The sequence below is a fragment of the Megalobrama amblycephala genome, unplaced genomic scaffold, assembly GCF_018812025.1.
Source record: "Megalobrama amblycephala isolate DHTTF-2021 unplaced genomic scaffold, ASM1881202v1 scaffold477, whole genome shotgun sequence".
NCBI classification, from domain to species: domain Eukaryota; kingdom Metazoa; phylum Chordata; class Actinopteri; order Cypriniformes; family Xenocyprididae; genus Megalobrama; species Megalobrama amblycephala.
The window spans coordinates 112,520-129,076 of NW_025953399.1; the positions used below are offsets into that span (position 1 = coordinate 112,520).

Here is a 16,557-nt window from a genome sequence, read left to right on the forward strand (position 1 = left end):
TCTTAGCGCGCTACGAACACTCTTAAGGTATAACTTAACTAAAGGTATACTACCACTAAAGGTATATCATTGCTAGGCGTCTTCAGGGCTATCATCCACTCGCGAGGCATAGGCGCTGAAAGGCAGAGGCGCTGGCGCCCTCCTAGCAACGGCGCTGTTTTTGGTAAAACATGATTTTGACGACTTCATTAAGTTTTGTTTTATAGAAAACTCTTTTTAAAAGATATTCGTTTTGTATAAATTGTATCTTAATTTTGATCAATGTTTTATCAATCAATTGCCCGTATTTAATAAATAAGAAGCAAATATATAGCAGACAATGTAATAACCTTAGTGTAATTGACAGAATTACTAAAAAATATTTTGCTACCTAAAAGTTAAAGATTTTTTGTGTCACGCATGCATGCATGTCTATTCCCTTAAATATAAAACGCATGTGGACTGATATTTTTCCAATGTCTGGACTCCTTTATTAATGGAGTATATAAACAGACGTTTCAATATATTGGTATTAAATGCATTTTCTGAGAATTTATATTTCAAGTTTTCACTGCAAATGTCGAAATGCGCGCTCTTTAATCCATCAGTGCTTGAGTCACTGATCACTAAGCATGTAACGATTCACTGAACTCACGATGCGATACGATTCACGATACTGGTTTCACGATACGATTTTCTCACGATTGTTTGTACAAAATGAGATTTAAGAAAGATAAATGAAAAAGTTTCCTTTTATTATTCCATTCTCACTCAGACAAAATGCTGTGCATTTCTTTCTGAAACTGAAATATCTTTATCAAATAACAAAACTAAATTGAAATATTAAAACAAATCCCAAATAAAATAAATAATACAAATAAAATAAATCTTTTCATTATAAACAAACTCAGGCTTTGCCAGTGCTCTTTCCTAGCTTAGAATCTTTTTTTTTTTTTACATGTTTTTTTTAAGAAATATCAGCATATCCACATTTTCTGGGCAAAGCTGAGATCTCTGCACATTCACAATGTCCCTGCTGATGAAAAAACCCTTTCACTAGGGACAGAGGTGGCTGGTGTGGAGAGATATGCTTTTGCTATACTGGATAGCAGTGGGTATAGCCTAGCATTCTCTTTCCACCACTTGAGTGGACAGCTATTGAGGGAAATGGATGTTTCAGCTCTGTACTTATTCATTTCTGCATCAATCTGACTGATGTGCTGTGCAACTGGTTCATCGAAAGTCCCTCCAAGGAGATCTTCCAATGCTGTTTTCTTGGAAGGAGGTTGTTTCAGCTCTGCTCCTGCTCTGTCTGTCTGGCCAAGAGGCTGCTCTGCTGCAGGGGGGTGACCACTGGCACCTTCTTTGCTCTCATCCTGCACAGAGGAATAGCAGAAATAAAAAGACTAAGTAAAATCTAAGTACAACATTGACAGGGGTTTCACATTGTTATAAAGGCAAGATTTTAATATCATTTGTTATAATTTGTATCATTAATACTCAGTTTACACAAACACATTTGGAAACACATTTAGAAAAATATGCCATAATAATAAACAAATTATTTAAAAAAAATCAATTTAGAGAGAGTAAAATAAATACAATTTAGAGAAAGAGTAAAATAAATACAATTTAGAGAGAGTAAAATAAATACAATTTAGAAAAAGAGTAAAATAAATACAATAGGCTACCTGGTTCTGCAACATCAGTACAGCTTTCTCCTTCAGTCTGTGGAATACATCATCGCGTTGGTCTGTCTCTAGATGAGGCAGAGCCCGGAATCTGGGGTCTAATGCGGTGCACTCCAGCAGGTGGTTGTACTCTGAAGTGTATCTGTTGTAAAGGTTGTTCAGTATAGCTCTCTTTATGTTGCTCACAGTGGGGGAATCTTCTTCGTTGGATGCCATGTTATGCTTGATCATATGCTTTAAGGGCACAATGAGAGACACAGTGGGGGTTTTTTTCGTCACACAGCACAGTGGTGGCCGTTTTGAGTGGCTTTAGAAGCTTCACTATGTCCTCCGCATCACGGATGTCTGAGCCATCCAAAGTGTCGATGTCACGGACATTTCGTCGAACGTCGTTGCTCAGTAGAGTTGCTGTCACAGCCGCTTGCTGTTCGAGATAGCGTTCGATCATATCCAGACTGCTGTTCCAGCGCGTAGCGACATCGATGATTAGCTTATGCGGTGGAAGCTCCAGCAGTATCTGTTTGGCTGCGAGCGCAGCTGTGGCTGTGGAGCTTCGGTGAAAAAAGGCAGCAATACGCCTCACTCTGCCCAACAAACGGCTCACGCGGGACACACTCAAACCCGCTTGGCTGGCTAAGTTCAAAGTGTGGGCAAAACACCTGACATGGGGGGCCAGCCCAGCCTCTCTGACAGCAACATCCATATTCCTCGCGTTGTCCGTGACCACAGCAATTCCATGGTTGGCCTTTTGAAGCCCCCATTCACTCACAGCTGATTTTAAAACTTCAGCAATATTAGCTCCGGTGTGTGTTTCGAACAATGGGCGAGTTTGGAGAACAAAATTAACCATCTCCCACTCACTGGTTATCACATGGGCTGTGACCGTAAGATAACTCTGGGTAGCCCTGGAGGTCCAGCCGTCGGTTGTAATTGATACACTATATGCTTTTCTGAGGGTCTCAGTTACCTTAGATTTTGTTTCCCTGTAAAGCGCTGGCATGACAGTCTGGCTAAAGTGGGGGCGTGATGGGATGGTGTATTTGGGCTCCAATTTGTTGACGAGTAGCCTAAATCCTTCATTTTCTACGACAGAAAACGGCCTCATATCTTTTGCCATGAAAACGCCGATACACCTTGTGATCTCCTTGGCTCTCGCACTCGTCGCCGCGAGTGGGGCTGCAAATCCGCCGGTCAGTGTGGTTTGGCCCACTAACAGGTTTTTACGTGCAGACGGCGGTGACAGGAGCTTCTCACGGTGGTGACGGTTTGTATGCTGCGTCATGTTTGTTGTGTTATTGGTGTATATTAACATCTTCTTGCAGTATCTGCACACAGTTTTTGTTTTGTCCGTTACCACCTCACCGCTTTCATTTTTAATCTTCGGAAAGCCAAAATGCCGCCACACATCCGATTTGAATGAGGTTGGTGCATCCTCAACATCAACGTCATCTACACTTGCCGCCGCCATTTTTGCTACTGTTTAAAGTTACAGCTTGTTCGCTGCTATCGCGCCTGCAAAGCGAGGTCAAAATATAGGCTACTGCTTCAGCGCCCCCTGCTGTTTAAAACGTGTATCGCGATTCGTTTAACATCTCAACCGACACGAATCGTCACATATTATTATCGATTTTCAACCGACTCGGAGTGCATCGTTACATCCCTAGCAGTAACACATTCTTTTTGTGTCATATGACACCATGACTCTTCCTAATTGACTAATATGAAACAGTCTGCTCAAAAACAGACATGTAGAGGTATATGGTTGGCATTCGCAAGATTTTGCGGATTGAGGCAGACCTTCTTTTATCCTCACCAAACCACTGGCTGTTCTCCATCTCATTAAATTTTTCCTCACTAAGTACAGGTGAGGAGACATAGGATGTGCAGTAAGTTAATATTAAAGGTGTATGCATTGATGTGGTTTCAATCCACTTCTCCATGCCAACTCCATGTTCACCTGGCACTCAGCAGATACACAGAAAACATGTTGATTTCCCCCCCAGACTTTAAGTCAAACCCTACTTGGGGAGTATATGTGTTACTGAAGCATCTTAATCTTAAGTGTTTGGACTTTTGGTGACAGCTTGGCTGAAACCAGTTCCATGAGAATTTTCTGAAATGCTTCAAATGTGCACTTGAGGTCTTTCGGGTAATTAAAGGTGCCCTAAGAATGCTTTTTCACAAGTCTAAGGTGTCCCCTGAATGTGTCTGAGAAGTTTCAGCTCAACATACCCCATACATTTTTTTTTATTATTCAATTTTTTAACTGCCTATTTTGGGGCATAATTCGAAATGCGCCGATTATCACGTGATTTCCGATTCTTATGAAAAAGAGCTATTGGATCTAGAAGACTGCTGCACAAAGTCTCTGCATTTTACTTCAAAACTTCTAGGCGACATTCACCCCAAGTACAGAGCAAGTTTGAAGCACATTCATCTTCTGTTGCTTGTGAAATACAATATTTTGAAAAAATATGGACTACACAAAATTGTGGAACCACTTGTTTCTGATCTGAAGAAAAGTACTGGTATAGAACTGGTGTGGAAGGAAAAGAGCTTTGTGTCCGAGGTGCACTTATTACAGTATCTGCTGCTAATCTCTCAGCCCATGCTCTTGCAGGCTTCAGCTGTTTATTCAGTAGTGGACGAGTCTGCAGCTATTGCTTATGCCATTATAAAGACCTTTCTCTTAAAACACAAGAGGACTCACAACTATCATCTCCAGTGTGTGGCAGAAGATCCTACCACAAAATCTTTGTATGGAGTAACAGGTCATTGTGCTTTTAGTGAGTTGCCAAACTTCAGTGTGAAATTCCCTCCAGATGTTATGCATGATTTTTTTAGAGGGAGTTGTTCCTCATGTTTTGAAATTGGTTTTAAAGGCCTTGCACAATGAAAAAGTTGTTAGTGTGCAGGAAGTTAGCAATGCTTTAGCACACTTTCCATTTGTACAGAATGACTCATAAACCAGGACTGATATCTGAGAGACTTCTTTCTGATGGACAAATAATTGGGATTGTCTGAAGCAAAGTTCACTTTTCCACAGTTTTCCCATTAATCATTGGGAAAGAATAAGCAAAAGTGACAAGAATTGGCAGCTCATTCTTTATCTAAGGGACACTGCAGAAATACCACTGACACCAACAATAAGTTTACACTGGATCAGTCCTTTAGCTGAGCTAATAACTTCATTTTTAACTGTTTTCGAAACACTCTTTCCTGACTCCATTACTCCAAAGCTCCACTTTCTTGTTCACTATCCATGGTTGACTGAAGACTTCAGTCCTCCCAGAGCATATTGGTGTGTGTGATTTGAGGCGAAACACCTGTACTTTAAAAAAGTGTCTCATGTTGTCTGCAATTTCCAAAAACATCTGCTCCTCTTTAGCAAAGAGAAACCAACTTTAACAGTGTTGGGATTGGCATGGAGACAATATCAGACAGACAAATAGTTGGAAAAAATTTGGGATATTGTAAATATTGAAGTGAACAAAATATATAACACTGGCCTAGTGGTTTTTGGATATTTTACTGCAAAATTATTACATATTTAAAGGATAAGAAATCACTTTGACTTTTACTATACATGTTTGAATCACAAAATAAAGGCATAGAACCAGTTTATTTGTAGGGCACTGACAACAGTTTTATGATTAAGTAGGTAGGTTAATGATTAGGTTAATAAAAATATAAAAAGACCTTGAGATAAATACTGGACTTGGATACACAAAATTCACTCAATTCAAAAATTATAAATATTTTATATATTTTAATGTATTGTCTTGTGAACAAAAATATCAGTCAGAGTGGAAACGTGCAGCACCTGTGCCATCACGGTCTCTACTTGCATGGTCATCAATGGACCGCTATAAAAGAGGAGAGACAATATGCACCAATAGTTTAAATTGTTCATTGTTCAGTCCCCACTCTTCCTCATCACTGTCATCTACAGTGTGCCCACTGGGTTGCTGGAAAAACAAAGAACATTTATAATGAAAATCTAATATTTAGCTTCATAAGCACAATTTGTGTCTTCATCACCCTAAACATCACGTAAGACCACTATTTCTCAGAAATACACTTCAAATCTGAACTCACCTCAGTGGCAGAGTTCAATCAATGAATACATTCATTTTGCTCCAGTACTGAAATCCTTATAAATGTCCAGTATTTACAAATGTTTTCTTAACAGCATTTGGAATCATCCATAGGTATCTTCAGTTGAATCAGAATTACTGCTGCAAAGACATTTTGTTCATTTCTGTGTAATTCATTTGCATAAAAATACTCTAATAGATCCAAAAACAGGATTTCGCTTTCTGATATAATTATTTACCTGTCTCCATCATCAATTGGATCTGAAATATAATAATGTTAGGTGTTCTGGTATTTGGAATTTGCTATTAAAACATATGGGTAGTTGACAAGTAGGCAGTAAAAATGTTTGGTTTTTTGTAAAACACCGTTCTTGAAGAAAAAATACATATTTTTGTAGTGGGAAGTCTGCCTCTCTGCTCAGTGTTTTGCCTGCCTGCTGTCTGACCTACGCTCGAAGCTTCGTGGAGTTTATCCTAAATCTTTCTCTTTATTCCTATTCACATAATATAACTTTCTTATTTTTCACTAGATTACTTAACCTATTGCATAGTATTACTAAACGGAACGATTTATTACTAGTAATCTACCAGCGTAATCACCTAGTGTCAGCCATAGCCCGCTAGCCTGCTAGCTACCGTCTATTTTTTTCCTCTAAACTAACCTTCCTTGTCGATCTAATGGCGGATTTATCCGATGTATGTTATTCTGATCTGTCCTCGCCAGATCGGGAAGCTGTGGAGACTTTGCTGCCCGGCATTCATCGATCCACCGCGAGGTACAGCGTCCCGCACATCACCCTTGCCCCAGGCACCGGCAAGCGACCGAGACATCCAGCTAGCGAGTCCCGTGTGCGTTGCAGCTTTTCGGACGGCGTACAAAAACACGGTCAGTCATGTCCGACGATTATCATGTGTATTAACTGCAACATGTACAGCTTAGCTCTTTCTGTCAGCAGTGAGACTTACACATGTGATAAATGCAGGGATATTGTCAGGCTGACAGAGAGAATCTCAGAATTAGAGACACGCATCCAAACTTTAATTGAGGATAGTGAGAATGAAAGGGCCTTAGATACTGCTTTGGATGCGACTAGCCTAGTAAACACTGCACATTCGGTTCCGGTTGTAGAAGCCACGCAGCAGGCTAACTGGGTGACTGTGAGGCGGCATAGTGGCAAGAACAAACACCACTCTTCCGTTCCGATTAGAACATCAAACAGGTTCTCCCCACTCAGTGACGCACCCACTGAGAATCCTGTTGAAAGTGCCCTAGTTATTGGCGATTCTATTACACGGAACGTGAAAATAGAGACACCAGCCACCATAGTCACATGTTTGCCGGGGGCCAGAGCACCTGACATCAAAGCAAATTTAAAAGTGCTGGCTAATGCTAAACGTAAATATTCTAAAATCATTATCCACGTCGGCACAAATGATGTTCGACTTCGTCAGTCGGAGATCACTAAAATTAACATTAAAGAGGTGTGTGAACTCGCAAATTCAATGTCAGCAGAAGTAATTTGTTCTGGCCCTCTTCCTGTTCGTCGGAGTGATGAGATAGTTAGCAGGTTATCATCACTCAATGGCTGGCTGTCTAAGTGGTGTCCGCAGAATAATATAGGTTTCATAGACAATTGGAAAAGCTTTTGGGGCAGACCTGATCTGTTGAAAAGAGATGGTATTCATCCCTCCCGGGATGGTGCTGCTCTTCTCTCTAGAAATTTGGCAAATAGTCTTAGAGCTAAACCATGACAAACCAGGGCCCAGATCAGGACGCAGACAAACTGGCTAAACCGACCGTCTGCTAGCTGCCTCACGTCACAGAACTCAAATAATTCACAGCACATAGAAACTCTTTCAGCTAGATATTATCACATAGAGACTGTGTCTGTACCTCGAACTAGTAAATACAAAAAACTTCCGAAACCTTTTAAGGGTAAAAATTTAATTGATGTTCAAAAAATGAAAATCACAGATAAATCAGATAAACAAATGATAAAGCTTGGGTTACTGAATATTAGATCTATTTCTTCAAAAGCACTTATTGTAAATGAAATTATCACAGAAAATAAACTAGACTTGCTGTGTTTGACAGAAACCTGGCTAAAACCAGACGATTACATTATTTTAAATGAGTCTAGTCCTCAAGGTTATGACTATCGACACAATCCTCGACAGAAAGGCAAAGGGGGAGGTGTTGCTGTAATTTATAGTAATATATTCAGAATCATTCAAAAGAATTTCAAATATAACTCCTTTGAAGTGATGGTGCTTTATGTAACATTATGTAAGTTGACATTTGTGCTGGCTACTGTATACAGGCCACCAGGACACCATACTGACTTTATCAAAGAATTTGCTGATTTTCTATCAGAGTTAGTACTGGCTGCGGATAAAGTCCTTGTTGTTGGTGATTTTAATATCCATGTAGATAATAATAAAGACGCATTTGGATTGGCATTTGCAGACATTTTAAACTCTATTGGAGTTAGACAACACGTGTCAGGACCCACTCATTGTCGTAATCATACCTTAGATCTAATACTGTCGCATGGAATTGATATTGATGCTGTTGAAATTCTACAGCAGAGCGATGATATATCAGATCATTATTTAGTGTCGTGTATAATACAGTTAGCCAAGGCTACAAAACCACCACCCAGCCATAAATATGGTAGAACCATCACTTCTACCACTAAAGATTGCTTTATAAATAATCTCCCCGAACAGTTTCATCGCCTTAGTATACCTGACAACTTAGAAGAACTCGATGCTGCAACAGAAACTATTGGCTCTCTCTTTTCCAGCACATTAGATGCAGTCGCTCCTTTACGTCTAAAGAAGATTAAGGAAACTAATCCAACGCCGTGGTATGATGAGCACACTCGGGCTCTAAAACGAGCTGTGAGAAAAGCTGAACGTAGTTGGAAGAAAACAAAACTAGAAGTTTTTCGCCTTTCGTGGAAAGAAAAAATGATTGAGTACAGAACGGCTATAAGAAATGCTAGATCTACTTATTTTTCAAATCTCTTAATAGAAAACAAACATAATCCTAGGTACTTATTTGACACAGTGGCTAAATTAACTAGAAACAGAGATTCAACTGCTGACGTTTCCATAGAGCACAGCAGTAATGACTTTATGAACTTCTTTACTTGCAAGATTGATAATATTAGAGAGAAAATTAAAAACATGCAACCGTCTACAGTTTCGCTTCAGACAGTGCACTGTAGTGTCCCTGAGGTAAAACTAGAATCATTCGCCGCTATAGGAGAGGAAGAATTATCTAAACTTATCAAATCATCAAAATCAACAACATGTATGTTAGACCCAATGCCGACTAAACTACTGAAAGAAATGCTTCCAGAGGTCGTAGGTCCACTTCTTGATATAATTAATTCATCGTTAACACTAGGATACGTGCCAAAAACTTTTAAGCAGGCTATTATTAAACCTCTTATTAAAAAACCTCAACTAGATCCGAGAGATTTAGTAAATTACAGGCCAATCTCGAATCTACCTTTTCTGTCAAAGATACTAGAAAAGGCAGTTTCAACACAACTGTGCTCCTTTTTAGAAAGAAATGGAATCTGTGAGGATTTCCAGTCAGGATTTAGACCATACCATAGTACTGAGACTGCTCTCGTTAGAGTTACAAACGATCTACTCTTATCATCCGATCGTGGCTGTATTTCTCTATTAGTGTTATTAGATCTCAGTGCTGCTTTTGACACTATCGATCACAACATTCTTTTAAAAAGACTTGAAAACTATATTGGCATTAGTGGAATTGCTTTGGCATGGTTCAAATCTTACTTATCTGACCGTTATCAGTCTGTAGTAGTTAATGAAGAGATGTCGTATCGATCACAAGTTCAATATGGAGTACCACAAGGCTCAGTACTAGGACCGTTGCTTTTCACTCTGTACATGCTGCCCTTAGGAGAGATAATTAGGAAGCATGGTGTTAGTTTTCACTGCTACGCTGACGATACTCAGCTCTATATTTCCTCGCGCCCTGGCGAAACCTACAAATTCACAAAACTAACAGAATGCATAGCTGACATTAAAAACTGGATGACAAGAAATTTCTTATTATTAAATTCAGAAAAAACTGATATCCTAATCTTTGGACCAAAAACTTCCTCACGAAAAAACCTTGAATACTCTCTAACACTTGACGGGTGCTCCATTAAATCTTCGTCCTCAGTTAGGAACCTGGGTGTGCTCTTTGATACCAATCTTTCATTTGAAAGTCATGTTTCTAGTATCTGTAAAACCGCCTTCTTCCATCTAAAAAATATATCTAAATTACGACATATGCTCTCAATGACAAATGCGGAACAGTTGGTTCATGCATTCATGACCTCAAGACTAGATTACTGTAACGCTCTACTGGGTGGTTGTTCTGCTCGGCTTTTAAACAGACTACAGTTGGTCCAAAATGCGGCAGCTAGAGTTCTTACTAGAACCAGAAAGTATGACCATATTAGCCCAGTTCTGTCATCACTGCATTGGCTCCCTATTAAACATCGTATAGACTTTAAAATCTTGCTACTTACTTATAAAGCTCTAAATGGTTTAGCTCCCCAATATCTAAGCGAGCTCTTGGTGCATTATATTCCTTCACGTCTATTGCGATCTCAGAATTCAGGCCAGTTGATAATACCCAGAATATCAAAATCAACTGAAGGCGGCAGATCCTTTTCCTATTTAGCACCTAAACTCTGGAACAATCTTCCTAGCATTGTTCGGGAAGCAGACACACTCTGTCAGTTTAAATCTAGACTAAAAACACATCTCTTTGCTCTTGCATACACATAACACATTATCAATACATTAACATTTTTCAAATCCGTTAAAGGATTGTTACGCTGCAATAATTAGGTCGGCCGGAACCGAGAACATTTCCTATAACACTAGATATACCTGTACATCAGAATAAGAATGGCATCTACGCTAATATCTGTCTCTCTGCTTATCCTGAGGTTTTCCGGGTGCTGGATCCAGGCCGTATCCAGATCAGATGGAGAACCTGTGTCTGGACCTGACTACAACGTAGCCCAGGAGACAATGGGCCTACAGATCCAGTTCTGGCTGCATCTATAATTCAGATTTTTAAATCTCCGTATCCGCTTACATATATTTATATATAATCTATTTTTAATCTCTATAATAAAAATGTATAATTCAGATTTTGATCTCCATATCCATTTACATATATTATATATATCTTCCAAGGGGTTTTTTTCCCTCCTAGGACTTTTTTCCCAGTGCTAGCACGCTGGGTTTTTCTCCTAGGGGGTTTTTTCCACCCCTGGGAGTCAGCCGACATTGGCTTAATGTAGCACCATCTTGTATATGTTACATATTACCACGCTTGCTTGTACAGCTTATTTTTAACCATTTCTCTTTTTTCTGTGCTCCTAATATGTAAAGCTGCTTTGAAACAATTACAAATTGTAAAAAGCGCTATATAAATAAATTTGACTTGACTTGACTTGACTAACTTTATCTTTTAACTAACTTTTTAAAAATTTATTTATTTATTTTTTCTACTGAACTGTAACGTTAATGTGTCCTATGGTGTGACATAGCAAATATTAAGAAAAATAAACTCTTAATATACAAATAGCATGAGAGAGGTTTATCTTCATTGTTTGACATTTATTTTCATATAGTGCTATTATTTAATATGAAATTATGAAAAACATTTTTTTTCCCCACGACTTGTTTCAATAAAAATAATGAGGGATATTATATGAAAATATTTTATTTAACCTTGAATGCGTCTGTCACATAGGTGCGTTCCTTGTAATTCCTGTAGTTACGAGATTCTAGCTTGTAAAAAGTGTTCACGTTCTTGTAGAGCTCGTAATTACAGCTTGTAAGCTGGGAGTTTTCTGAAAGCTCCCACATGTACCACGTGGCCACTGTACCACCTGACCGCTGCAGATTAATTTAGGCATTGATAGTGCTGCCATGGAAACGCACAATTCCCAGTCCAAGGACCAAAAGGACGTGAACAGCTCCAAATATAACGCCACGTGTTGTCATTTCAAGATTCCGGTAAATACGAGGTGACGTGAACACAGCATAAGTCTGTTTTTGCACCATGTTCTGTATGTCACATGTTCTCCTTTGTTCTTAGTTTCCCGCCACTTGTTTGTCTCCATGGTTTCTGATTTGATTAGTGTTTGAGTTCAGGTGTGTCTAGTTAATTAGTCTTGTTAACTCTTCAGTTCACTGTGTGTGTGTATATATATATATGCCAGTTTCATTCCAGCCTTTGTCCTTTATTTATCATGTTATGTGGGGCACGTTCAAGCGCAAACTGGTGCGCAACATTTTGCTACATTTTCCGGGTTGAACGACATGTTTCCTGGAAACGGTGTGCAACGGTGTGCAACAGGTTTGAGATACGTTTTCTCTTGTTTGGTAGGTGTCAGAAATGTCAGCCCAATCAGCGGCAAGATATAAACCGTGCGGTATTAAAGAGACAGCTCGCACAATGGGTATTAATGTTACAAAAATACTACACTTATATATTTTGCTGTTGTATTGTGAAGTGACACTTTAATAAACTTTTCTATACTCCTCTGATTATATAATGGTAAATATTACAATATCAAAGCACAACAACAGTGATCAGCAATAATGATAAGCCTAAAATACTCACAATAAAAATAATATAGATCATAACACAGTCTTGGAGGCAAGAAGTGGATTATCCTTCACCTGAAATGTTTGTCTTTTCATCCTGAAATGCAAGGCAAATGTTGGATCACAATAATGAGAAGTTTCCACAAATCCCTTCACTCGATTGGGATGTTCTCTTTTATTCTGGACGGTAAGGGCAGTGACTGTAACATTGAGCATATTTTGTAGTATTAAACACGTACTTATACCGCTTTCATCAGGCTCTGAAAATTCTTCAAAAAGAACAAAAAGAATGGCCTTCTCAGCTGCCATAGTTGCAACTCCTGCGTCATCAGAAGAGGGTGTTCAACACACCACCGTTTGTTTAAAAAACGTTTTGCAACGTTTTGTCAGGGCTGAACGCAGCCGTGGTGTTCTGTAGTGTGAGTTCCTGTTCCTGTTCCTTGTTCCTAGTGTTCAGTTAAATGTTGTTTGAAGATATCTCTTTTATCGTGCATTGAATACTACAACACCTCCCGTGACTGTGTCAAAGTAGAAAGATAATTTAATTCTGATACAATATCATTTTTTTAATTTTTTTTTTAAATCAACAAAATGAAATTTGACTCCTCGACAGAGCTCTTTGAAAACTTTAACACCCAAAAATCTTTTTTTAATCTAATTAAAATTAAGGCTTTTTTTATTTTTTTATTTTTTTTTACTTTTTGTCATTCTCTACGATCATATGTCAACTTTTATTACTCCGCTCTCTGAAACACTTGATTCTGATATGTTGATGGCAATATTATGCTCTCTGAAATAGATAATGACCATCGCCAAATCCCCAAATTTAAGACATCTTAAAATTATAATTAAGACGTTGGTAACACCATTTAAGATTTCATATTTAATTATGACCTTAAATTTTACATAGAATCTTAATGTTCGAAAGTGTATTTTAGTATCATTTGCAAGTGGATAGCTCGCACTTGATGGTGCACTTTCAATTAGTCAATTATTCGCGAACATCTCTAAGCCCTTCCCTGCCACCATTTTGAAGTGCGTTCCACTTCGTAAAAGTGGACGAGGGAAGTTTATGTGGACAGACCCTTGCTCCCTTGATTTTGACCGAGGGAGTGAGTCTACTTCATATGTACACTTCAGGCAGCTTCATAACCTACCACAACCAACTCTATGATATATTAATTATTTTTAATATTTAAAACATATATACATTAGAATGCTGCATTAAACAATTTTGTAAGGGAAAAAAATTAAATGTGACCTGATCCAGCAAAATGAGTCACAGTGACCCAAATTTCAAAATTGAGATTTTGGTATCAATGGAAAGATGAGACAATAAGCTTTAAAATGATATCCTAGTCAAAGTCATACCTTGAATGGTTTTAAAGATATACCCATTTGAATTATGGTCGTCTGCCCTCTTTTTCCAATTGAAAACCTGAGAAAATCGCTTTTAAAGTTTTCTGCCTGTTTTTTGTTGATATCTTTCAAAATCCATTGCATTAAAAGGGATAAACTATTTATTTTACAGCTTAATTTGACCAAAGACATTTTTATATATATAATTGCTAAACCAGGCTGAAGCTCAAATTATTTGAAAGTATTTATTTGAATTAACACTTTAAGACCTGAAGGCTTTTTTAGAGGGTTTTTTTTTTTTTTTTCCCTGAGCGACACACACAAAAGTAAAGACTCATAACTCCAAAACTGTAGCAAGGAGAGTCAAAGGGTAGGTATCATTTGATAGAAAACATTTAAAATTTTAAGAAAATATAAGTTACATTACATTTGGACATGCCTTTGTCAGACACGTGATTTTTTTTTTTTGTGTGTGTGATGTCACTACGGCGCCATATTTGTGGTATCCCTGCTGAATTTCAGAATGAATGACATTACAAGAGTAGACATAAGTAAATAACTCGCAAAAACGGAGAAGCACAAAAAAACTGAGAACCATATCGGGATAAACTCAAAGATGCCAGGGACCATTATTTGGAGAAATCGTCATCCATTCGTAATATTGATCTGTGTGAGCTGACTACATTAAGTTGAGCGCTGACCCAGCATTGCTACCTCCATTATCATACCTAGATGTTGTAAGTGCATATACTAGTGAACAATTTAAAAACTATAAATCCCTCGAAGCCTACGGACATTTCACTAATGGCTGGGTGCAGGATTTATTCACATTCTGACCAGAGGACGGTTTAGGATGGTTTAGTGTTGTGATCAGGAAGAATTCTGAATTATGTAATACCACCCCTTTTTCATGCATTTTTTCTTTATTGTATCAAGTACACAAACCAATGCATAACAATAAACATTGTTCCAATAAACAAGTCAACATCATAAACTGTCTGACTTGTTACTAAAGAAAATAAATGTCATATTTAACAGTGTATTTTATTATAGTATATAATTTATTATTATTGTTGTCCATCTACCTCTTTGTTGTCTGGTTCAATGATGTAAACAGTCTTTTTTTTTTTTGTCCAAAGGCCTTAATAATAATAAAAACAAAGGTATGACATCCAAAGAATGTAAGGAACTAGATTTCTTTTATTGAATCCAAAAGGGTTTAATTACATTTTGCTACAAATCAAAATATTTTAAAAATTTTGAAGTGTCAAAATGTCATTCGGTTTAACCGTTCAAAGGCCAATACAGCCATTTCATTTGTGATGATCTATTTTATTATTAGTCCATCACACACAAGCAATTTTAGTTGAAAAATTAAGCAGTTTAAATGAATATTTTTACAGATCATATGTAATAAAAAAGCTGTAGAATCAATAGATTACATTTTAAAAATTACTGTGACCTTATATGTCCAAGTCTCTATTGCTATATATTATCAACTACAGTCAAACAAAAAATTTTTCAGACAGCTTGAACATTATTCATTATTACAGTTTATTCACTATAGTTAAAACAAATGGTAATAAAATATGACAAGATCTCAGAGTTAAACTGTGTCAGAAGAAATTAATCTTAATTATGTCAGATAACACTTAAATCAAAACCTCAGGTCAAAGTGTCTGAATAATTTTTGGCTCTAAATATTTATCAGTTTTACTGGTAGTCCACTGTATGAAGAATTTTTGGGTATAATGTCACACTTTATTTTGCTTTCCTCACTTACATAAATGAACTATAGTGTTCTGCACCCACTAGTAAAAATATATATATCAAAAATATCTGAATAATCTTTGGTTTGACTGTATATAAAATAACTTTACAAATTTCACTTGCACTGATAGAACAAAACAAGATATTTTTTTATTAGACCTTTTACATGGACAAGTATTTTATTCAGTGTAAATGCATTTAAAATCTTCATATTCTTCAGTCTCTTAACCTTCAGCAAAAGAGTTTTGAATCGCGCTGACTCTCTCACGAGAAGTGAATCGCAGTTTATCTCTGTTGCAAAGCATGGGATTGGCTGTTCGCTGATATCATGCATTCATGTGCACGCGCTCCACAAACTCAGGATCAAAGCCTGAGTTGACAGAGAAAGCTGATCAGCATCATGGTACCAACAATGCCAGATTGGAGTGGTTTAGTTTTGTCAACTCGAAACTAATCCTATAACACCATCTACAATCATGGTACAGGCCCCTGGTCATTTGCTATAAAACATGGAAAACATTGTAATATTTTAAAAACTTATACTAAAAGTTTTTTTTAATGTCTTTTTGTTATCTAACTAGCTAGATATCACCCTGTTAGCATTGTTTGAAAATATAATTCATTAAAACCAAAATTTTGGTAAACCGAATGACTTTTTTGGTGACACATTTTGTCCATCTTGTAAAAAATGACAAAAGAACTGTTAATTGATTGTGTTTTTTTTTAATAATCTAATTGTTAACACTATAAACATTTTAAATTCATTATATCTCCAATATGTTTTTTTTACACTTAATAACCTTGTCAATGACTTGCCCATCTACAGGTCTTGCACTCACAACGCCTGATTGACACACAACTCAAGCCCTGGGCCATCATACACTCATCGAGGGCTACAGGTGCTGGTCATATAATTAGAATATCACGAAAAAGTTTTATTGTAAATTATTTTTAAAAATGAAACTTTCATATATTCTAGATTCCCTACATGTAAAGTA

General features: G+C 37.4%; 1 protein-coding gene across 1 annotated transcript; it reads right to left on the minus strand.

Annotated features, from left to right (window-relative positions):
• Positions 1–839: 839 nt before the first annotated feature.
• Positions 840–3,841, minus strand: LOC125261738 (E3 SUMO-protein ligase ZBED1-like). The gene is made up of 2 exons (XM_048180304.1): positions 1,671–3,841; positions 840–1,355 (listed from the first exon to the last, which is right to left on the minus strand). The coding sequence occupies exons 1-2, from the start codon at positions 1,899–1,901 to the stop codon at positions 1,002–1,004; spliced, it is 585 nt and encodes a 194-aa protein (XP_048036261.1). The 5' UTR covers positions 1,902–3,841; the 3' UTR covers positions 840–1,001.
• Between the last annotated feature and the right edge of the window lie 12,716 nt (positions 3,842–16,557).